The sequence below is a fragment of the Mytilus edulis genome, chromosome 2 (genome assembly GCF_963676685.1).
Source record: "Mytilus edulis chromosome 2, xbMytEdul2.2, whole genome shotgun sequence".
Classification (NCBI taxonomy): domain Eukaryota; kingdom Metazoa; phylum Mollusca; class Bivalvia; order Mytilida; family Mytilidae; genus Mytilus; species Mytilus edulis.
In genome coordinates, this window is record NC_092345.1 from 96,040,295 (window position 1) to 96,065,075 (window position 24,781).

A 24,781-nucleotide genomic window follows, 5' to 3' on the forward strand; every position below is an offset into this window, starting at 1 on the left:
TATAGCTGAGGGAATTTAATGCAGATGGAAGTTGCCATTGAATTTACAACTACCAGGGTAATAGAAAAACAAAGGATTTGAGATATCAACCATGATACAAAATAGGTTTTTGCACGCACAGCAAAAATTACACAAAAATCAAGGGAACAGTGTTTTTTTTAATTCTGTTCTTCATCTCAAAGTCACAGTGAGGATTTCAACACAGAGCAAATAAACACTCACTAACTATGTGAATATATTTTGGTAATGAAGGTATTAATAAAAGGTGAAGGACTGACAACTCGTAGACCTGTAAGCTGTGTGTAAGTCTGTGTCAATAAGACGGTATTGACACAAGGAATATGTCATTTTTCTTGACAACTCTATACTCCATCTTGACACAGAGAACAAAGGATTAGTTTTTTTTATTCCAAATATATATTGCTCTTATCGCCATTGTGAAACTGAAGATTAAAGATAGAGGGTAATGTTAACAAATCACAAACTATGACAGGTAGAAATATCTGATGAAAACTGCACTAATACTCCAAACCATCTCATAAATTAGGCCGTTAGTTTTCTCGTTTGAAATGTTTTACATTGTCATTTAGGGGCCTTTTATAGCTGACTATGCGGTATGGGCTTTGCTAACTGTTGGAGACCGTACGGTGACCTATAGTTGTTAATTTCTGTGTCATTTTGGTCTCTTGTGGAGAGATGTCTAATTGACAATCATACCACATCTTCTTTTTTTTATATCATAACAATATACAAACACAAAATGAACATTCAGCCAACCACTGGACACATCATGGTATTTGTTAAATAACTTTACAGGAAATTATATATATGAAAAGGGGAAATAATTTGAAATTGCTTGTGACAATTTCAACAAACAAACAGAACAAAAGAGAGAATGCAAAATAGTACACAAAACAATGAATACTCAAAACTGCAAAAATATAAATCAAGAGTATACACCTCAAGTACCTAGCGAGAAACTTTTATCTATAAGACTCCAATTATGATCATGATGATGAAAGATTAACTCTTGCAAAAGACATGAATATAAAGGTATTCATATGTTATACCAGTATTTTATATCATTAAATCACATCTCCCACTTGGTAAAAACAAAAAGATAAGAATCATCCGGTTTAAAGCACTTTTTCTAAGAGTCACTCCCTGTGAGACTTTCAACAGAGTAAAGTTGACACTTAGTCTTGGTATACATTTGTATTTTTCCCATTGCTTCAAGAGCAGGGCGCAATAAGAAAGCTATAACTTACCTGTTTATTCTATTTCTTTCTGTGTACATCAAGTACTTGGGTATTTGTAGAGCCATTTGTACACTGTCTAATTCCCCTTTTTTATGACGATGAATGCATTTGAATGGGAACATATAATTGGAATTTGGAATCCCCTATTGAAAATGGCTGGATCTGCCCCTGCCAAACCATTGGTATTATTAAATTTTCTTTTAGCCTCATTTGAATTCTTAAAAAAAAAAAATTAAAAAAAACCCCACATTCACCAACAGCTAACTTGTTTGAATGCCTCCAAATTCCCAAACCTTGATCAATTTTGAAACATCCAATATCTATTTTGGGCCTAGACACTTCCTATTCTTACAGATGATTATTCAGTACTTTGGAAAATAAAACACTAATAAAAGATGTTGATGTTAAATGTTTATTGATTAAACATAATGATACCAGATGTAAAATTAATAAATTACAAAATAAATATATCACAGTCACATGTTTTATATATGTTTACTGGAAACAAATAAAGGGAGATAATTCAACCTTCTTTTTTAAACAAAGAAATTTAAATAGATTTTTTTTACACACTATTTCAAATTCTGCAGAAAGTTGTATTGTTGACTTGGAAAGTACTTATTCAAATATTAATATATTCTTTTAATCTAAATTTCAACATTGTTTAAGATGCATTTCATAAGCAAACGAAACACATTGTCTAAATTACAACATTTTTGTGTCAGACACGAGAAAGATGATAAATAAAATACTGTAAATTCAGAAATTGTTGCGAGGTTTTTACTATTGTGAAAAATGCGACAGGGTTGTAAACACAATAATTTAAACTCGCATTTTGAAAAAATTTATACGAATTAAACAGGATTTTTCTAAAAATTGTAAAAATTAAAATCGCATTTAAGCCTAAAATGACAAAAATCGCAATAATAAATGCACGCAATAATTTCTGAATTTACAGTATATGACATAGGACGGACTACAAATACACTTTCATCATTTATGACCACAACTAAAAATTTGTTACATATTAATTCATTTTTCTCAATGACAAGCAAAGGAGGATAAATATTTGTTATCTTTTCACAATAATATAGTAAATATTTCCATACAAAATCATGTAAACAATAAAACACAGTGTTGTCACTTTATTTAATTTTAATTAAATTTAATATTTAGATATTTAGAATACTAAATATTTGTTCAGGTTGTGAAAACATTTTTAGTGCTATTGAAAGCCAAAAAGTATGTTCTCCTGTAATAATTGTATTTATTCCAGGAACTTAATCCAATTGTATAAACAATAAATTACAGAACAAAACATCTATATTCATCATATTATACATTTTAAAATATCATGCTAAGACATCCCACAGTCCCTGTAAAGTAAATCCATCTCTCAGTTTCTCTATTGCCAGTCCTAATTCTTCTGAGTACACAGGGTCTCTGTCTTTGTCTTTATTACCATCAGCAAAATAGGCCTGGAAATATTATAGTAAAATGGATGGGTAAGTAGAAAAAAGTAAAATAACAAAAATTCTGAACTCCGAGGAAAATTCAAAACGGAAAGTCCCTAATCAAATGACAAAATCAAACAGTAAAACACATCAAACGACTGGACAACAACTGTCATATTCCTGACTTGGTATAGACATTCTCAAATGTAGAAAATGGTGGCCTGAACCTGGTTTTATAGCACCAAACCTCTCACTTGTATGACAGTCTAATTGTAGTTTCAATTGGGAAACATTGAAGTCACACATGTCTTTTTCTCAAATTTAACTAAGAATAATCACAAATCTTGATCACAGTGACTTTATTATGTCTTTAACCAAGATGAAACAGTTGCACTCATAGCGTTACTCAGTTTTAACCACAGAATCATAAAGAAAGGCACCAAAATGTTATAAAGTATTCAATTTGTATTTCTTTTATTGATGTAAAATAAAATCAAAGATATCTTTGACCTCCAAGTTTCGGTAAATGTTCATAGTATTTAAAATAACTCAGTTTTATATGACTTATTTAGACCTTGTTATAAAGATTGATAACAAAAGGAAAATATGTCTTATTAAAGAAATCTAATTATAGCTGAAATTCTATTCAGAGTATGAACTTTGACTGGAATAATGATTTGCTAATCAACATTTGAGCAGTAATAGAATCTAAAAGCATGCTTCCCAATCTATATACATCCAATTTCCCTTATATTAGGGTGTATTTTCTTCTGGATGTTAAAATACCACTGATTATAAATCAACTAATATATATATTTACCTTCAAATGATCTCAACAACGATATGTCCAATGATTTAATAGCTGTGTTTAATAATATTTATTCTTAAAAATACATTGCTCTCTAAAACAGTGAATACAAAGTGCAGTGAACTTACAGCAAATGCATCTGATGATCCATCAGTTTCTATTTCAACATCATCTTGTATATTTTCTACTGTCAAATCTTCACCTTGTAGCTGTAATAAACACTTATAGATGAATGAATAAAGTTGAAGAATGAAAGAAGCAAACAGATAATGAACAATATTTGTGTACAGGTTAAGGTATCTACAAGTAATTTATTCTTCATACCTATGTCACAAAAGTCTACTATTACATCATGCCATTTGAGGAATAACAGTACTGTAATTAGTATTATTGCTTAGCAATATAATATTTCCCACAGAAAGTAATCAAAAGTTAGTGTACAATAAATTCTATTATTGCACTAGTGCTATAAATCTTCAAAATTTATGACGTCATCAACGACAAAATCTTAGTTTAAACCAATTTTTACTTTCAAATATTATATTGCATACCATAAAAGGGTTATTGCATGAATATTGTGGTATATTGTCCCTCGTAGAACATATATTGCACTCGCAAGCTCATGCAATATAAAATTCTACTCTGGACAATATTTCTCAATATTCATGCAATAACCCTATATTATATCACTATCAAATTATGCATACAAACATGACAAAGGTTTCAATAGCTTTTTATAAATGTGAATAATGCAAATGGGTGAGTATCGCAATAATAAGAATTATCTGTCGTCCCACTGTCTATCTCACTCTGTTCAGCTCTTAATATTATTCTGTATCATGTCTTTGTGACGTCAAATACGTTGACCCGGCCTTAATAACTTTGACCCGGACGTATCAGCGACGTCATAATGTTTGAATCGACGTTAATAACTTTGACCTGAACTTATCAAGTCATCTTTTGTGTGCTGGTGAAACAAAGAAAACACTTCTGAAACACCCAAATATAGCCTGATAAATCGATTATCAGATTATCTGCATATTGATATTGTAAAATATCAGCTGCTTGACATTATATGAAGGCTTTTTGATCTCGTTCGCTACGCTCACTCGACAAAAAGCTTCATATTATGTCTCGCAGCTGATATTTTACGATATCAACATGCAGATAACCTGATAATCGGTACCTCACATTCTGATAACTGAAACATTAGACCTGTACTCAGATTTTATCGAAATAGCAAAAATCGCAATAATTAAACTTGCATATATTTGTCCATTCTTGAATAATTGAAATAATAAAATGCATGCAATAATTTCAGAATTTACAGTATCCCATTGCCAAATACTTATAAGTAATCAATTACCCTTTCTTCTGTTTCAAACTCAACACCAAAGATAGGACATGAACTGTAAACTCTGTGTAAACTTTGTATCTCCTTCACTGTACCTTGTAACTTTTCTACTGGATCTATCCTAAATCCTAACACATAACCACCACTCTAAAAATAAAAACGGGAAAAGTTAATACAAAAGTACAATGTAGGTCTCACAAACATGTCCTGTTAAACACACATGTTAGATATCAAAAACATAACTGGTTAGGGTTAGGTGGTAATATAGGGTGATTGCATGAATATTGGGGAATATTGTCCCGAGTAGAATTTTATATTGCACAAGCTTGCGAGTGCAATATATGTTCTAGGATGGACAATATTCCCCAAAATTTATGCAATAACCCTTTTATTGTATAGCAATATAATATTTGAAAGTAAAAATTGGTTTAAACTAAGATTTTGTCGTTGATGACGTCATGAATTTTGAACATTTATTGCACGCTAACTTTTGGTTACTTTCTGTGGGAAATATTATATTGCTATGCAATAATACCAGTTACATTTGTGCAGCACACCCAAATAACTTTTAATTTACAATTAAGTCAAACCTAGGAATTCTTGAGTATATAAATTCACATTCAAAGTCCTATCTCAATGTATTACATATCAGTATGTTACTTACAATAATTTCTAAAAATTGGACCTGTTAACTTGGACTTTGGTAAATTTCACCAAACAAATTTGTGCACATTTGCATATATGCCAGATATAGAACTTAATACACAATACTGTTTGCCGATGAAACCTGCAAAACTTAAGGAAAAGTTCAGGAGACAAAATAACTAATGGATGGACCCATAGAAAATACTCTTTACTTCATTAAAACTATGACGAGAATGTAGCTTTACAGGTATATATTTATTGTGCACCGACACATTTCATATCTGAACTGCATCATGTCCATATATGCAGGTTTAACTGTATATTATATTGAGTCAATCTATAATTTTCTCATGCTGATAGCAAGCAAAGTGAACAATGACAATTGGCCTAAAAGCCTTTATAGACATACTAAACTCATGCATGTAGAGAAAAATAATTGAAAGCTTTATAAACTATAAATTCAATAAACTGCAAGCACTGATTCACTGTACTTGAATAATGATATTTTCCGTGTCTAAACATTGCCTTTTAAGGAAATGCTGCATTGCATGTACAAGTAATGCTTCAAATTTTTTTTTATTTTGTTACAATTGAATTTTTACAATAAAAATACTGCTAAAATACTGATCTTAGAGAAACAATGAACAATTTTACAATAAGACCTCTGGATTTGAGATGACATTTAAGAAAGACAGAATAAGAGTGAGCCTGGTATATGAAGCAAGAACACAAAACTGCAAGTTCTCTATAATTATACAATTCACTGAAACAAAATTGAATTAACAGCAAAACAATGAACATTAAACAGTAAATTCCAACATTAAATGTAAAATGTAAACTCTAACAACAGGTTTTGCTTTAGAGTTGTTCATTTCTGCAAATGTGAGGTTATTCTTTTTTATTTGCTTATATTATTTTAAAGATAGATTCTTTACTTTCTTATAAAAGTGCCTGATGATAGGTAATACATTCTACTTAATTTTAATAAGCAATGATGTGTACCATTTTATAAAATGTACTATTATTTTTTATTTTTTTTTTTACAAAACTGCACTTAACTTATCATTTTAATATTGTTAAATAACTTATCATTTTAATATTGTTAAATAACTTATCATTTTAATATTGTTAAATACAAGGATTTTCTTATTTAGTTATAAGGGGTTCTCAGTAGCAGAGTGGAGTAAGTAGTCGAACTACTGTATCCCTAGCTTGTCAACACTGATGTTGTGAGTTCAGGTGGGCTGGACGAGTGGCGTAAGTAGTCGAACTACTGTATCCCTAGCTTGTCAACACTGATGTTGTGAGTTCAGGTGGGCTGGACGAGTGGCGTAAGTAGTCGAACTACTGTATCCCTAGCTTGTCAACACTGATGTTGTGAGTTCAGGTGGGCTGGACGAGTGGCGTAAGTAGTCGAACTACTGTATCCCTAGCTTGTCAACACTGATGTTGTGAGTTCAGGTGGGCTGGACGAGTGGCGTAAGTAGTCGAACTACTGTATCCCTAGCTTGTCAACACTGATGTTGTGAGTTCAGGTGGGCTGGACGAGTGGCGTAAGTAGTCGAACTACTGTATCCCTAGCTTGTCAACACTGATGTTGTGAGTTCAGGTGGGCTGGACGAGTGGCGTAAGTAGTCGAACTACTGTATCCCTAGCTTGTCAACACTGATGTTGTGAGTTCAGGTGGGCTAGACGAGTGTTGTAAGTAGTTAAACTACTGTATCCCTAGCTTGTCAACACTGATGTTGTGAGTTCAGGTGGGCTGGACGAGTGGCGTAAGTAGTCGAACTACTGTATCCCTAGCTTGTCAACACTGATGTTGTGAGTTCAGGTGGGCTGGACGAGTGGCGTAAGTAGTTAAACTACTGTATCCCTAGCTTGTCAACACTGATGTTGTGAGTTCAGGTGGGCTGGACGAGTGGCGTAAGTAGTCGAACTACTGTATCCCTAGCTTGTCAACACTGATGTTGTGAGTTCAGGTGGGCTGGACGAGTGGCGTAAGTAGTTAAACTACTGTATCCCTAGCTTGTCAACACTGATGTTGTGAGTTCAGGTGGGCTGGACGAGTGGCGTAAGTAGTCGAACTACTGTATCCCTAGCTTGTCAACACTGATGTTGTGAGTTCAGGTGGGCTGGACGAGTGGCGTAAGTAGTCGAACTACTGTATCCCTAGCTTGTCAACACTGATGTTGTGAGTTCAGGTGGGCTGGACGAGTGGCGTAAGTAGTCGAACTACTGTATCCCTAGCTTGTCAACACTGATGTTGTGAGTTCAGGTGGGCTGGACGAGTGGCGTAAGTAGTCGAACTACTGTATCCCTAGCTTGTCAACACTGATGTTGTGAGTTCAGGTGGGCTGGACTCCAATATTCATTGACAAGGATGACAAGGAATGTCAGTTTCACTAATGAAGATTTGTGATTCCCCTTTATCCTCCAATTAAAACTTGACCCTAAGTTGCACAATAGTGATGGCATTTAATACCAATCAATCAATCAATAATAAGTTATAACTTTTAAGACAGTATTTACAAACAACAATTTCAAAGTAGTTTTGAAACTCAGAACTTTATCACTGAACAAAGAAATCAAAATGAACAAACTCCAAAATATTACCTTTTTTTTCTTGAAGATAAAAGGTGCTATCTGAAAAGGCTATATATAACTGCTTCAATGAACATACACATTTCTACTCTGTTCAATTTTGAATTGTTTCATTTATGAATCATAATATTTTTGCCAAATTTACTTGACTTATTAATGAATATATTTGCATAATTGCATTATATGTTTAAATTTTGTAAATAAACAGTTAATTAAAAAAATTAACAATACATAAGAATGTATTGTATTATAATATCACCAACATTCCTTTGGTGGCATTTTAAACTAGAGCTAACAATCTCATATAAGTGTTATTGAAGGGTTACAGTGAAATAAAATAGATTTTTTGAATTTCTCTTTGAACTGAATTGGTGCTTGATACACAAAAACTTGATAGGTATTAGATTGTTCAATGTTTTGGATAATTAAATTTTAATTTTTTAATGTTTTCCACACATAATCACTGACCTTTATTCCAGGATGCTGAAAATACCAGTAAAGAAAATTTAGTTTCAAGAAGTTTTCATTTTTTTTTTTAAACAAAACAATATTTTATATATTTAAATATCACTATTTGACAAAATTTTCCTTTAATCTTACTGACTGATAATTTCCTTTCTCAACACAGTAGAGTGATATGAAAAATTATCACAAGAAACTAAGTGTGCATGTGCCGTTGTCAATGGCATTAACAAAGTCATCATAGGTAAAATGGCGATAAACAGATTATCATTGGTCATCTCAACGATAATCTATAAATACTATCTACTGTTGACACAGAGATATGTTTGGCCTGTTGTTAGAAAATTCACAAAAAGACAATCTGATGGACAAAAACATTGTAAATCAATTCAAAGTTGCTGAACCATGACAAAGAGGGCAGGGCTTCAAAATTTTAATGATTTTAAAACTAACTGAGGTTTACTAATAATAATGCAGCTTTATATAAAATATCATTGTCTATCATAAGTGGGTCTCATTGGGGTCTAAGCGTGACACAGGATTGCCGATTTTTTCTAAGCGTGACACGTGAAAGTCAAATTATTGCGCCGTGAAAATGGGAAATGAAGTCTAACGGGACATTGGAAATTACAAAAAAATGAGAATTGCTTATACAATGTATAGTGTAAGCGGGATCCTGGATCAGAACCCCCCAATGAGACCCCCTCATAAGTAATGCAACCAAAAGTCAGTCAACTGGAATGAAATACAAACTTCATCAGGAAGTTATCATTATACACAAATGTACCAGAAAATTCAGATCAATATCTGCAGGCATGACAAATCTAGACACGACAACAGTGAGATCTCAGAGGGACACAATGACAGTATGAAGGAATGACTAATTATAACATGGGTACAAAGTTTAGGGGGATGATCATTTCCAAATTTAAAGATAACTTGTCTTTATGGAAACAAATATTATATATAAACAAAATTTGAAGACCTCATAGGAACTCTATATGAAAACTATCAAAAACAAAAGAGAGCTTATCTTCATAAAGCAAACATACCTAGATAAGATTCCATTTTCATCATTTATGAAAAGAAAATACTTATCTGGTGTGAAATTGTTTATAACCCGCATTTTCAAGTTATTTCTTCCATGCTGTTCATACAATATCACAAATATTATTTTTATGTGAAGAGACATTTATGTGGTACATTTTTGAACACTTTGTTTAAGAGTCGACCGTGCTAGGGCTGTATAGCCAGTCAAGGTCGATAAAACCATTCAACACATTCTTTAACACATGATACTGTAATAGCTAACTTTATACCATCTTCGCTAGCCAAGGGTTATGATCCACTCCCGCTCTCTTCACCCTTGGCAGATTGAGATAATATTTCGGAGACACAAGGTAAGGATTTTTATTGGTTGCAGTAGAAACTCGCTGCATCCAATCAAAAAGCGCCTATAACATGATCACGTGTAAATGTAGAAATTATTGCCACGTGTTTATTGTGCAACAAGTCTTTACATCACTAAATATACGACTATATTTGGTGACAACTTGAATGTTTTTAATCAACTAATAGAAGTTCCTGTGTATGTTTCATGCACAAATGCATGAATGTTGACGTATTTTGTCGTTTCCGGATTTACCAAGTGGGTAGAATCTAGACGCTACCGTGTTTTTACCCCCAAATTGAAGAGTTCAAGTGGTACCATTGGTCAAGAATAATGTATTCGGAATGGGCGTGATTTTAATCTTCCGATAGATGGCGCAACATTTATATCACAAATGTTGGCTCAATCTGCCAAGGGTAAAGAGAGCGGGAGTGGATCGTAACCCTTGGCTAGCGAAGATGACTTTATACTACCAATATGTGAACTTTACTAAACTTTGAAAAAAGTATGTGAAAACTTGAAAAGAAGGTTGTTATATATTTATACTTCAAGCCTAACTATATTTTAGGGTTATTGCATTAATATAATGTTTGTGAATATTGTCTGAAGTAAATTTTTATTTTGCAGGAGCTTGGAAGTCCAATATATATTTTACAACAGAAAATATTCACAGTATATCAAAGCTTATAAAAATGTTTGAAACATATTTCTATAACTGATGATGTCAATAATTTGAAGCTATATTTGCACTAGTGCAATATCATAGAATATTGCACAATATATCTTTTTAAAGAATCATTTTTTTTATATACAATAAAAGCCTATATCTATGCAAGTTTATGGTATATAGAGAATATAAATATATGATAATTCTTATTATCATTAAAATACCTACTTTTTAGCAGTATATTTATTTAACCAAAATGCAACAATGTATGAAAAGTAGATTTAAGAGATAATTGTATTGTATTTGAAGCTTTGCAGACCTCATCGGTAGTTTTACTGTCGCAAATTTAGTTTACCTGGCTACGTGTATTTTGTATCCAATAAACTGACAAAAAGTATTTTTGTCCTGATAATGAAATACAAATACTCTACTCACACTATGTTAAACATGAAAGTGAATTCATTAAAAGATGGATAAGCAGTAATAGTATTTGTACTAACATGGCAAAAACATGCTTCCATTAAAATTGTGCCTCTGTGTATGTGGTAACAAAAACATTTCCAGTAAATGTATTTTGTAATTTGCACCATTTCACATGATACAAGTCTTAAACCTTTGAAACATGTTACAGACCTACACTATTATCAAACATCAATATCCTATAATATTACCAATATCTTTTAAAGTCATATACATACAAAGTAAAGTTCTCATTTCTAAACAGAATTCAGATCTTGATTATAACACTGTATTAAAAATTAAAAACAATAACTTCATAAACAAACTGTTACTATACACGCTATATAAGAAGACTATTGTCTGATTAATTGACTTTAGTACAAAACTTAACTAAAGTCACTATAAGTAACATTGAACCAAATGTTGAACAAGACTGTGAAGTACCACTGCTATATCACCATATAGATTTAAAAAAAAATGGCCATAAAAGCTTCTGCAGGTTATATGGGTCATAGAAGCCACAAATAATAGGTGCATTAAAAACCTCATTTAGCATCTAAAATATAGAATTGAAAATATCATAAATTTTGTGCTTTTGAAATATATTTGTAATTGAGAAATATCCAGTAGGACAACTGTACAGATAGACAGTTGCTGTAGTAAATGACCTAGTGTACAGATAGACAGTTGCTGTAGTAAATGACCTAGTGTACAGATAGACAGTTGCTGTAGTAAATGACCTAGTGTACAGATAGACAGTTGCTGTAGTAAATGACCTAGTGTACAGATAGACAGTTGCTGTAGTAAATGACCTAGTGTACAGATAGACAGTTGCTGTAGTAAATGACCTAGTGTACAGATAGACAGTTGCTGTAGTAAATGACCTAGTGTACAGATAGACAGTTGCTGTAGTAAATGACCTAGTGTACAGATAGACAGTTGCTGTAGTAAATGATCTAGTGTACAGATAGACAGTTCCTGTAGTAAATGACCTAGTGTACAGATAGACAGTTGCTGTAGTAAATGACCTAGTGTACAGATAGACAGTTGCTGTAGTAAATGACCTAGTTGGTTCTTGCATACACTCTCTATTTACAAATAAAAATTGCTGAAAATTAAAAAGAAATCATAGTTCTTGAGATCATATCTACATGAATTTTTTTATGTGATGTCTTGATTTCTTTTGTTGTGACGTAATGGTGAACAAACAAAAGATAATAACACAACTGTGACCAGGCATAAAAATTGTAAGTCTACTAACAAATTACATGCTATAATTAATAATCATTAATATAGTGTGTCCTCAGCCCTGGGTTACCACCACATCTAATATTGAGATTTCCATCTTACCTAAAACTACACCTACAGGTGCCTTGCAAATTTTTATTTACATAAGCTGGTCAGAGGACACAGGTAAAGTTCATAAATTTTTGATGTCTACAAAGAGAGTACCTACAGTCGACAATGAATAGGTTGCAGATTTTTATCATACACCTTCAACAATATTTTTTTTCATCTTATGCATAAAATAGTATGTAGTGGGATAAAATTACATGCCCAAAAAAAATTTGTTCCATCCAGTTTGAAAAGGTAAAAACTAAGTATATGCATGAAGCTGTCAAACTGAATTGCTGACCACATTAACATAAAATTGTCCATATTTTGGGTAAGAACAGATAGACTTTTGTTTAATGTAATTTGTCCTAAAAGTAGTAAACTACACTGCCAAAAGCTTTTTGAGATAGAGCAGGTGCAATTTTTTTAATTTCTGTTTTTAGTGTAAAAGATATACACTACAAGATAACTGTGTTCTAGGGCCAGCATTTGATATCATTATGTTTTCACTTATTCTTGAAAATGTGTAGCAAAATGAATAATTAACATACCGCTTGTGAACTTTCAACAACTAATGCTAATCCAAACTTTGAGTCTCTGATCTTTACAGTTTTCTAAAAAAGAATAACATTGAAAAAAAATATATATCATTGTTTTCAAAATATTTTCAATATGAAAACTTCATTATTAGCATGTTCTAGTCTGGTAAAGGGTCAAAGAACTGTAGATACTGGTACATGTACTCTGTCTCTAGTCTCTTAACATATATATATATATATACATGTATATAACAAAAAAATCCCTCTGAAAATATATGTTGGCAACACATTTCATAACTATTTTTTTTAAGTATAATATAATATAGACATTAAAATTCAAAGACTTATCAGATTATTTTTTTGCATTTTATGATGCATAAACCTGAATGCTGTTAGGGTTATCATTGAGGTGAGTTCAAAGATTCATCAAAATTGTAAAATAATGTATTAACTGAGCACATATATCATTATTTTATAACAAAAGTTAACGCATAGTCTAAATTTGATATCATTTCCTTGCTCTATTTTGACATGGAGACTGAAATTATTTCATATATCAATAAAATTTCATCTTCTCTGGCACTGTTGGACTCGCCATGGCCAAAAATGACGACTCCCTGGACTCCCCTTCAAAGATCCTTAGTGAGATCCCTGTGTTAACTTACCATCTGTAGAAAAGGTATGCTGACATTGAATGATTCATTTATGTTGGCATGCCAAACCAGTCTCACATTTGTAATAAAAAATGTTCCAAGGTTACCCTGAAATATACGAACATAAATATATGTATGCCATGCTATACTATACTGGCCAACATGAAAGGTGTAATAACATTTTTGGGTTACAAAACAATTTCTTTACGTTATTCAATATATACATGTATATATCATAATGTTTAAGTTTGGTAAGACTGATACATGTATATTGGTTTTAGTAGAAAGTATGAAAAAATTTGAACTTAAGGTGGTACCCAACACTTTCACTAAAATTAATTTGGCTCGTTTAATTTTCATAAAATTTTGACAAAGTATTTACTTTAACTCTTTGACAAAAAGATAAAAATTAAAAAAGATTTGAACCAACCGTTTTGTCAGAAAAATTACACTGGTTATATAGCAATTTGACAAACACCAATTTTGATCAATGAGAAGCTTAATATTCCTTTTACAACACAACGTAATTAAAACGTTTAGCTGACTTTACAGAGTTATCTCCCTGTAGTGTTAGGTACCACCTTAAAAATATCTTACAGAATAAGTCACTAGTGGACAAGGCTGACTGTTGACCATTTCAGAGCACCTGACATTATCCCAGGTGGTTCATGGGATTTGTGTAGTTCATTATGTAGTGTTTGCCTGTAGTGTTTTGTACACTGTTTTTTTGTTATTTTAAATGGATTGGTTGTTTTTCTTTAACTATTTGATTTTATTGCCCACTTGGTATCTTCTAACTTTTTTTTATTCCTAAATAAGACTATTTAAAAGCAGTTTCAGATAAAATAATAAAAATGTGAAAAAATCAGAGAACAGATAGTCTCTAAATGATGCTTTTGGCAGGTCAGGTAGAAATAAGTCTTCCATGCTGATACTACATTGTACATATGAACTGATAAGTAGACTGTAGTGCATAATTCTATGATGAATCTTAATAATAAAGACTATGTTAGTACCTGATCACTTGAGAGATTCCATACACCGTTGACTTTGTCATACACTTGTTCCTGTGGTAACAGTCTCAGCTGTTTGTTCTGTATTAATGCTCCTCGTAATTTAAGATCTCTGTATAACTTAGATGTTTCATATGCTCTAAAAAGAATAACAAACAAAAAAACAGGCTACTTATAATTTTTGAATGTGTTTTGAAAATGTTTTGAGTGTTTCTGTTGTTCTGTTATTTTCATGGAATAGTTGATGTGTTTCCCTTGGTTTCAGTTTGTAACCCAGATTTGTTTTCTCTCAATCGATTTATGACATTTGAACAGCGATATACTACTGTTGTCTTTATTTAACTTATAAGTATTGTCCTTTAACCATGTCTAAATATTAACTGAAAAAATCAATAATGACTGGGCGCAGACTTTGTTAGATACATGTGTGATTGATTGTTGTTTGTTTAACGTCCTTGTAAGATATGACTCTTTCATAGACACTGCATATTTTCTTGTGTCATTGATGGTATGACATATACTGTATACTTACACAACTCTATTTATCTATAAATGATGTTCTTCAAAAAAAAAAAAAAAATCTCTAAAAAATATATCAGATATACATTGATAATTCTTCAGATAAATGCATGATATAAATACAAAGCAATGACATTTTGTGATTTTTTTACATGGCAGGTAGCTTCAATATTGATTAGAAATACATATTGTCCTTTCATCGTTCTCTTTGTATCTGATATTACCTGTGGACTGCTATAACTGTGGTAAACAGCCTTGGTGAGCCAGGTATCTAAAATATATATAATACGTTCAATACTTATAACATTAAAATTACCAGGTTCTTAACAATTTGATCTGTAATTAAGGGAGATAGACATCAAACTTACGATACAACTGACAATAACTAAGGAAGTATAAAAAAGAAGATGTGGTATGATTGCCAATGAGACAACTATCCACAAAAGACCAAAATGACACAGACATTAAAACAACTAAGGAAGGTCATCTATAAAAAAAAAATAATGATGATATCACAGTCTTTTTAAATTGTGAACTTCAAGACAATGCAAAGCATTTCTTAACAACATGTATATTTTTCTTAAAGGTATATTTTTAAAGCATGCATATAATACCATTACTTGTGTATATACAGGTACGAATCAAAGAATCTGTGATATTATCATGGGAGGTAACAGTAACAGAATTGTTTGATTCAGGGGGAGATAAAATAAATCATATATTATCCCATACCAATATAATCAAAGGGTCATTTAAAAAAAAAAATGCATAAAAGATCTGGTTGGATGTTCAAGTTTAAAGCTATATGCCCCAGGCCATATATGACCTACTTTAGTACAGTGCAGTAAATATTCTCTTAATACAGATAAACTTAACAGTCATAAAGGTGAATAAAATGTTTAAAAAATAGAATGAATAATAGCATCTGCAGATTATACAGTAAATATACTAACCAAGTTAGTAAAAATAAACTCAAATCTTGTATTATTGCACTTTGTTAATACATATAAAGCTTCTGTTGTTCCTCTTAATTTCTGAAATTAGAAAACACAAATATGTTTTAAGTATGTTTTCCCCTATATATATACAATATTAGGTCAATGTCAGAAAAATATCAACTTTTTTGTATGAGGCTAAGAAACTGGGGAAGGGCGAGGTTCTTGACCTAATATTGTTTTTATACTGCAACTTAAATAAATAAATTCATAGCTATTTAAATTGTAACACAAATTTCAAACTTATTTTCATCCCTTAATGAACCCCAGACTGTGGAAAAATGTTCCATGATGAAATTGACATAATCACATTGCCCAAAATAAAGCTGTGTTACTATATTTAGGAAATAAAAACAACTAGTTGCAGTATAATTTATGTTATACACAATGTTTTATATGTATATTGGAATGTATAATGTTATGCAAGTGGTGAGACTTTAATAAAATATTGAATCTGAATCTGAATTATATTTTAACAAAAATGTGTCCCAAGTACACAGATGCCCCATCCGCACTATCATTTTCTATGTTCAGTGGACTGTGAAAGGGGTATAAAATCTCTAATTTGACATTAAAATTAGAAAGATCATATATTAGGGAATATGTTTACTAAGTTTTAAGTTGATAGGACTTCAACTTCATCAAAAACTACCTCGACCAAAAACTTTAACATGAAACGGGACAGATGGACAAATGAACGGACGGAGGCACAGACCAGAAGACATAATGAACATAAATGGGGCATAAAAATTGTTAATGTACAACTTAATTAGCTCAGTCATTTTTATAAGTTCAGAATAATGAAATATTTGTCAGTTTGGTATTACATTAAGAGAAAGCAGCAAGAGTAGTTAACTTTTTGAAATATGAAATAATAGTACATGTAATACATTACAGGAGTCATTGAAATGAAACCAATATAAAAACAATATTTTATTTATCTGTGAAAATATTCATTTGTGAATTCAATTAATTAAAAAGCGGTATAAAACAATTACAGAAACAGACCAACAGTTTACTATGGGAGAAGCTGTTTGTGCCAAATATCATGATCTTTGTGACTACTACTGACTGATTCAAACTTATAATTACATTAAATATATACGTTTCATTATAATACGTTATTCTGATTGGCTAACTGCAATCTTGCGTTATTCCTTAATAAACTTCATTGTGAAAGGAATTGTAGCATTCATGTTGACACATGCTTCTACAATAAAGTGCACAGAAAAAATGTAATTATAAGTATTGAATTCTTCTTTAAGTAATTTGATAGGGTTGTAAAAGCGTTGACTATGCGCACATTTTAAGAATGAAGGCTTCTGCGTTTCATACAAAATATACTTCAGTCAATGCTTTTACACTACAATGAATTAACAAAAAGAAGCATTCAATTCTTAAATGAATTGTTGATTAATTTACTCTTTAAGTGAACTTACTGACTGTGCTGCCTTTGATGATATATTGATTACATTGTTAAAACCAATTGCTGAAAAAGACCGAAAACATGTTACATAAAAGTCTACACCATTATATTCTTTCAATCATACATTATTGCTATATACATGTACAAAGACAATTATTAACAAACTTTTTGCTTTCCAACAAACATATGTTCATGAGGATAGGGTATTACAGATTATTGAAGAAAAAAAACAACACATAATGTAGTATATATTTTTCTTTAATTCTGTAGGAATTTCAACCGATTCTGACCAGTTAAATAATTTTTATACACCATTTTTTATTAAATTTTTATGCTATTTAACTCCCATATTTATCTGGAACATTGCACTCTTAAACTTCCTTTAAATCATTAGAAATATAGATTTTCAAAATTTTAAGGACAATATTATTTATCCACTCTTGATAGCATTCCAAATTTAGAAAATTTAACTTCCTCTGTTGAATAAATTTTGTGGTTAGAAAGAATCAGTATATAGATACTTACACAAATTAACCTTAGGAAGTGCCATTGAATGCCATATTATTCTTAAGTTGGTTACAATAAGTCGTCCTGAAATTATATAAGCACACATTATTTTAACATGTAAATAAATTTACACTAGATATATCACAAAGGGTTAACTAATTTGAATAAATCTGCTACATGTACAATGAATCTTCATCATTTAAAAACAAAAGTTTTGTAGTTCATGAAAATCTTCCTACATGTATTTGAATGTTACTTTTAAATGAAGTTTGATCTGTCCATATGATAGTTTAGAGACTAAATGCCCTCACCAAGTCAAAATAAAAATCAATCGGTTCTTAGGTATTTATCTCCCTTTTAAAATCCTTGATCAGAATAATTTGCTTCATTTAAATTTGAAATAAAATGACATTTTGTTGTAAATATATGCATCATGGTATACTGGCATTGTTCATAATATCATACAAACAAAGGAATTCCTGAAAAAAAATTCTTGTAGATTTGTGTGATAAAATTAAAGACTAAAAGAGATGATCTGAGCAAGTTAGTAAAATGAAACCTTTAGGAGATGTGGTGAAGTTATTACTTTGCTTATTGTATTTTCAAATGGTAACCTATCTCTGTATGAAGTTTCACTGGAATCTATTAAAGCCAATAAAGAAGGAACAGCAAAAGGTGAATCAGAAAAATCTTGAAGTTCTGATTGAGTTATCTCCCATAGATGTAAGATTAATATTATTTTTATCATACACTTGAACTAGCCCTTTGTGCATGGTATGGTAAATAATGAAAACAGATAAAAGTTACCTCTGTCGCCATTGTTTCCTTTTGTATCCTCTACTGCATTTAATGAATCTATCAACTTTTCCCCTGCCCTCATTTTCATTTGGCTAGAATATACAAATAGTCTGTTTTAATGTTAATACATTATTCTTATTTTAAATGAATCAAAATCATTGAAATAAGATACAAAATCCTGCTTTCTCAGAGCTCCTGACACATATATCTTTAAGTCCAAAATTTACATTTTTAATGTTTTATTTTCAATAATACTACTAAATTAAAAAAAAAAAGTAGGAAGTTCAATACACTTTTCACTTGGGACTGAAATAACCTACATTTATGACATGCACATAATTCATTTAAATGAGATTTTTTAATACCGCTTGTTGATAAGACTGCCCATCAGATGTACACTACATGGGCTTTATTAGATTTCAATTGGAAAGTCCTTTTAAAAGCGTTTGTTGGCATCATACACCTTTTGAATGTCCCTTTTATCCTCAGATTTTTTTTTATTTTGACAGTTGATTGTTTTTTCCAAGAATTTTAAGTAAAAAAAATTTCTATATTTATAGAGCTCATATTAAATTCTATTAAGACAAGATTAATTCTTATACTATTCAAATTCTCGTCCAATTAGAATGTTTGTTTCCACATATCGATATCCAGGTGTAATACCACCAAATCATGATACGCCACATCCGGTTGCATACGAAAGTAGGTCTAAAAAAATATTCCCTTGAATTTGACAGTTGTAGAAAATTAACCCTGCATTTCAATGCACTTAAATTTTTCTGAGTCATAAACATGTATGTTGGGTGTCTGAAAGCATCATTTTTTTTTTATTTGATGGTCTTATAAAATATTTTGGAAAGTTAAGGTTACATAGTTGCCAAAGCAGGTAACCAGTAAATAACCTGGTAAAAATGTGATTGTTTACTTCCGGTGCAGGTTACTTTCTTATATGCAATGAAATGTAGTGTGAAATTTTCACTGTAGCACTGGAAAGGATTAAACTTTATTCATGCAAAGTATTTCTTTGGTTGAAATAAAGGTAAATTCTGTACATTTTTTTTAAAAGTACCAATTTAACAAAGACTAATAGGGAAAAATCAATGGTGGTATTACACCTATTTAGGGAAACTACATGTGCACTCGTGACCTTATTGTACTTTCATTTTTAAAAGTTATTAATAAACCAGTTCGTACATTGTAAACATGGACTATTCGGAATGGATTGAGACACAGAAAGCACGTTTGAGGTAAAATTGCCTTGAAATGGGGGTTTACGGGTGTTTTCTAAGTCAAATGGGTGGACAGACAAAGCTGTATTTAGTTTACTGTGTTAAATTTTAAATAATACCCTAACAGTTTTGTTTATACAACATGTGAATTTTTTATTTCAGTGTTCACATGTTCTGAAGAGCATTCTGTTGAAAAATCTTATATGTGAATTGGTCTGCAGATGACACTTCAGCATTAAAGTAAGTATCAACTATCATCATGTTTTTTGTGTTTTTTTTGGCCGCAAAAGTTTACAATTTGCCATTGTGCCATCTACATTTTGCACAGACAATAAATCATCTAAACACTTATTTGCCCTGGATTTATACACATCAGAATCCAGTCTCACATACTTAAACTTTATAATTCTTACCAATTATTTTTTGTACCAGCATTCCAAGGGACATAACCCTTTTTAAAAACATTTTGAGGTATTTTTTATTACTCTTTCTCCCCATTTTCTAATGTAAAATACAAGAAAGTGGACACTTTGTGTAAATCTATTAGAAATATACTGTTATGAGTAAATAAAAAGACTTTGATACCAGTAACAATAAATGGTTGACTGAAAGGGAACCGTTATTTGTCACACTAGGCGAACAGACTAAAAACTCGAGTTACACGTAAGGGCTTCTAGAAACTTCCGTGTAGACTGTTAACATTTATAGAGACAGTTCTTTCAGCTAAAACACTTTAATTATTGATTTAACATTACATTTATATCATTTTTGTGGGGAAATAATCACATTTGTTTTATTTTTTAGACAAAAGATATCAAGTTTTGATGAAAAAGGAAGGAAGGAGGAAAAATGGACCAAAACAGACCAAAACAGACCTTCAAATGAACTCTAAAAGGTGCAATAAAATTGTTTATCATCTAAAAGTTGTCTTTTGTATTCTATTTAATTGTTTGAATGCATAGATCATGAGTTTTTGATCAGATATTAGTCAACACTGCATTTTATAATGATACACTGAAATTTGGATTTGTCAAAGAAATAAGACTGAAATTGCCGTAGGATATGGCCTTACATTATAGTGATTTTCTCTGAAACTATAGATCTGACTGAGACAAAACTTGGCAGTTATGCTTGAAATAACTTGCAATTGGAGGGAAAAAAATTACATTAAGTTTATTTGACATTTAGGTGTTCTTTAGGTGTAATACCACCAAATCATGATACGCCACATCCGGTTGCATACGAAAGTAGGTCTAAAAAAATATTCCCTTGAATTTGACAGTTGTAGAAAATTAACCCTGCATTTCAATGCACTTAAATTTTTCTGAGTCATAAACATGTATGTTGGGTGTCTGAAAGCATCATTTTTTTTTTATTTGATGGTCTTATAAAATATTTTGGAAAGTTAAGGTTACATAGTTGCCAAAGCAGGTAACCAGTAAATAACCTGGTAAAAATGTGATTGTTTACTTCCGGTGCAGGTTACTTTCTTATATGCAATGAAATGTAGTGTGAAATTTTCACTGTAGCACTGGAAAGGATTAAACTTTATTCATGCAAAGTATTTCTTTGGTTGAAATAAAGGTAAATTCTGTACATTTTTTTTAAAAGTACCAATTTAACAAAGACTAATAGGGAAAAATCAATGGTGGTATTACACCTATCCACTCAACTAGTTTTGCAGTGGTCTTGAGGGTGATGGATTCACGTACAGTAACACTGCACACAGTTAAAGTCTCATTGTCAATAAATATCTTGCTGACTAAAACGGGACATAACTTTGAGTGGGGAGGGTGGTGAAAAGACGAAATTTTACTAGTCCAAATGACTTATCGTTCTTAATGTATTTAACCTAAGCTTGGACGACAGGACTACATTTACATTGTAGCAATAGTGTCAAACCAAGAGAATTTCAACAATTTAGATGGATACACCTTATTGTTATTTTGTCAGCCATTTCAGGAATCATAAATCCTAATCCTACTGCTTCTTTTGGATTTGTGACCCTTGACCTCAGAATTTTGAACACTTAAACATGTTGAACTATAACATCATACATTTTTGTACAACAATCAATTTTCAATTAAGACATCAAACTATTTTGGATGTGCACATCTATATAGTTTCTCCTTATTATCTTAAAAGGTTTCATGAAATTCTATTGTGTAGTTTCAGAGGAGTTGCGATGACAAACTGTTGCAGAAGTACATTGAAGCAAATACGTTTAAAGGGGTGTAACTCCTAGAAAAAAAAATTGAATCATAATTTTATTGTCGAAATGCACATCTGGATAGTATATGTCCTTATTATTTAAAAAGGTTTCATGAAATTCTGTTGTGTGATTTCAGAGGAGTTGTGATGGCAAACTGTCGCAGTAGTACATTGAAGCAAATAAGTTCAAAGGGGTGTAACTTCTAGAAAAAAAATTTAATCATAATTTCCTGTCGATGTGCACAACTACATAATATGTCCCTTTCATCTAAAAATTTAAAGGTTTTGTGAAATTCTGTTGTGTGGTTTGAGAGGAGTTGGGATGACAAGAAACAGGACTGATGGACAGACGGACGGGTCAAAAACATTATACCCTAGGCAACTTCGTTGTGTGGGGTATAAAAACAGATTTTTTTTTTGGATACATGATGGTAAATTGTACATTTTCTTTTAGACAATAAGGAAATAGACTGATTTTGACAAATCATGTTAAAAGTTTTCCAAATATATAGGTAGTGATAATTATTTGTGACCTCTGACAAATCACGATAAAATTTTGACCAATAAACAACTTTTGAGTTTGATGCATTTCCGTCAAAAACACTGGTTCTAGTGAACGTTGTTTGTGCGTTTAGGGACGTTGTCACTTCCATTCTAATATTGAGCGAGTGGTTGGAAAACTGTAATTCTATATTGTACGAATTATTCGGCAAATTGAATTATCAAAATTGACAATCAGCACTGCTGTCATTAGGGAATTGTCATTAAGTACCTACAGAACAACCAATATTTCTAGTTTATCCTGCACAACGACGATCACGAAGACGCTTGATGAACGTTAATAGTGCAGGGATACAGGCGAGCCCCTCTATCTAGTAAATGACGTCATAAAGGCGCACATAATTGACGAGTTTTTTCCGGTGAGGGATGAACTCGAAAGTGGTCTATTAGATGAAAATGACTGTTTGACACCTGAGGATTAACATACTTAAGGGTAAACACCTTATCATGTGCGTCTCATTGAGGTCTAAGCACATGAAGCATGGCTCAGGATTGTTGAATTTTTTTAAGCGTGACATGTGAAAGTCAAATTATTGTGCCGTGAAAACAGAAAATGAAGTCTAGCGGGACACAGGGAAATAACCAAAAAATAAGAACTGCTTACGTTCATAGTAATATGAGGCAGGCATTACCTGTAAATGGGGACGAAGTCTGTATGAATTATTTTTTTGTAACTTAATTATTTGTCAAAAAAAAAGAAATGGAAATACCGTAACGTTTCCGATTTTGGTTCTGTTGTTAGGGATTTTAGTTGTGACGTTATTTAAATTATGACGTCATATGCAATGTAAACAAAGAAACGCTATCATTAGGTAACGTTTTTTCATATCAAGGAATTATTAAAAATGAAATTGGTATTGCGCGTTTCTTCCTATTTTTACTAGACTGATAAATATATATTTTACTCAAAGTTTCATACAAACGAGACCGGAAAAAGGAAGTATATTGTACATTTCTGCGCAGGTCCGGGATTTCAAAACATGACATAAAAAAAATTGAACGATTTTGAGTTCATTAGTACAATGAAAAATTCGGGAAATTTTCCCGAATTTTTTTTTTTATTGAATTTTCTACTGTAATTGGGGACTTCGTCCCCATATAAGTGGCCTAAAGGACACAACAGTAAGCGGGATACAGGATCAGAACCCCACCCCCCCCCGCCCCCTCCCCAATGAGACCCCTTATCACTATAAATGGAAATCTGTTTTGGTTGACCATGAAAATCTGCCCTGCTTGAACTGTATGCAACAATCACTTTTCCATTGTGATGTCAGTTAAATTTTCTATTATAACATCATAATTTAACATGTTTAACGGGAACCTTTGTGATGTCCAAAAATTGCGGACAAATAGTGATAACTTGATAAGGTGTTTTACTACCCACATCCACTTGCTTCTATCCATACGAAGGTCCACTATCCATATAAATAGAAGTCCTTCATAGTGGGTCTCATTGGGTTGGACGCAAATGATTGTGCCGTGAAAACGGGAAATGAAGTCTAGCGGGACACAAGAAATTACAAAAAAATTAGAATTGTTTACATACATAGTGTAAGCGGGATGTGGGATCCGGGATCAGAACCACCCAATGAGAGCCTCTTCGTATGGATTGGATAGAAACAAGTACCTGTGCTCACATCATACAGATATGATCAGCATAAAAATAATGCAATTGAAACGATTTTACAATATTTTTTCAACAGTCCACATAATTTATAAAGAGTTCAAACATTCATCGAAGTGTTTATTAAATACACGTACGAAGGGTTAACGTCAAATCGAACATCTCTGTCTTCCCACAAGTCAGCCATTTTGATGCCAAATATTTCTAAGGACGTATTCGTGCGAAAGTTTAACGAAGGGATACAATATATTGCTTTCGCTAAACATTTTCCA

General features: G+C 31.6%; 1 protein-coding gene and 1 long non-coding RNA gene across 4 annotated transcripts; one reads left to right on the forward strand and one right to left on the reverse strand.

Annotated features, from left to right (window-relative positions):
• Positions 1–1,655: 1,655 nt before the first annotated feature.
• On the reverse strand, positions 1,656–24,778 carry LOC139513571 (BBSome complex member BBS5-like). 3 transcript variants are annotated; one of them, XM_071302197.1, is made up of 14 exons: positions 24,647–24,772; positions 18,894–18,976; positions 18,105–18,170; positions 17,593–17,642; positions 16,112–16,192; positions 15,383–15,429; positions 14,643–14,778; positions 13,639–13,734; positions 12,986–13,048; positions 8,590–8,604; positions 8,134–8,172; positions 4,888–5,022; positions 3,650–3,730; positions 1,656–2,737 (listed from the first exon to the last, which is right to left on the reverse strand). In XM_071302197.1, the coding sequence occupies exons 1-14, from the start codon at positions 24,694–24,696 to the stop codon at positions 2,612–2,614; spliced, it is 1,068 nt and encodes a 355-aa protein (XP_071158298.1). In that variant the 5' UTR covers positions 24,697–24,772; the 3' UTR covers positions 1,656–2,611. The 3 variants fall into 3 exon arrangements, with proteins under 3 accessions (XP_071158298.1, XP_071158299.1, XP_071158300.1); XM_071302198.1 differs by lacking the exon at positions 8,134–8,172; XM_071302199.1 differs by lacking the exons at positions 8,134–8,172; positions 8,590–8,604 and having other exon boundaries at positions 24,647–24,778.
• Positions 20,270–21,036, forward strand: LOC139513564 (uncharacterized). Its single transcript, XR_011662468.1, has 2 exons — positions 20,270–20,353; positions 20,918–21,036. It is a non-coding gene; the product is annotated as an uncharacterized lncRNA (long non-coding RNA).
• Positions 24,779–24,781: the final 3 nt, after the last annotated feature.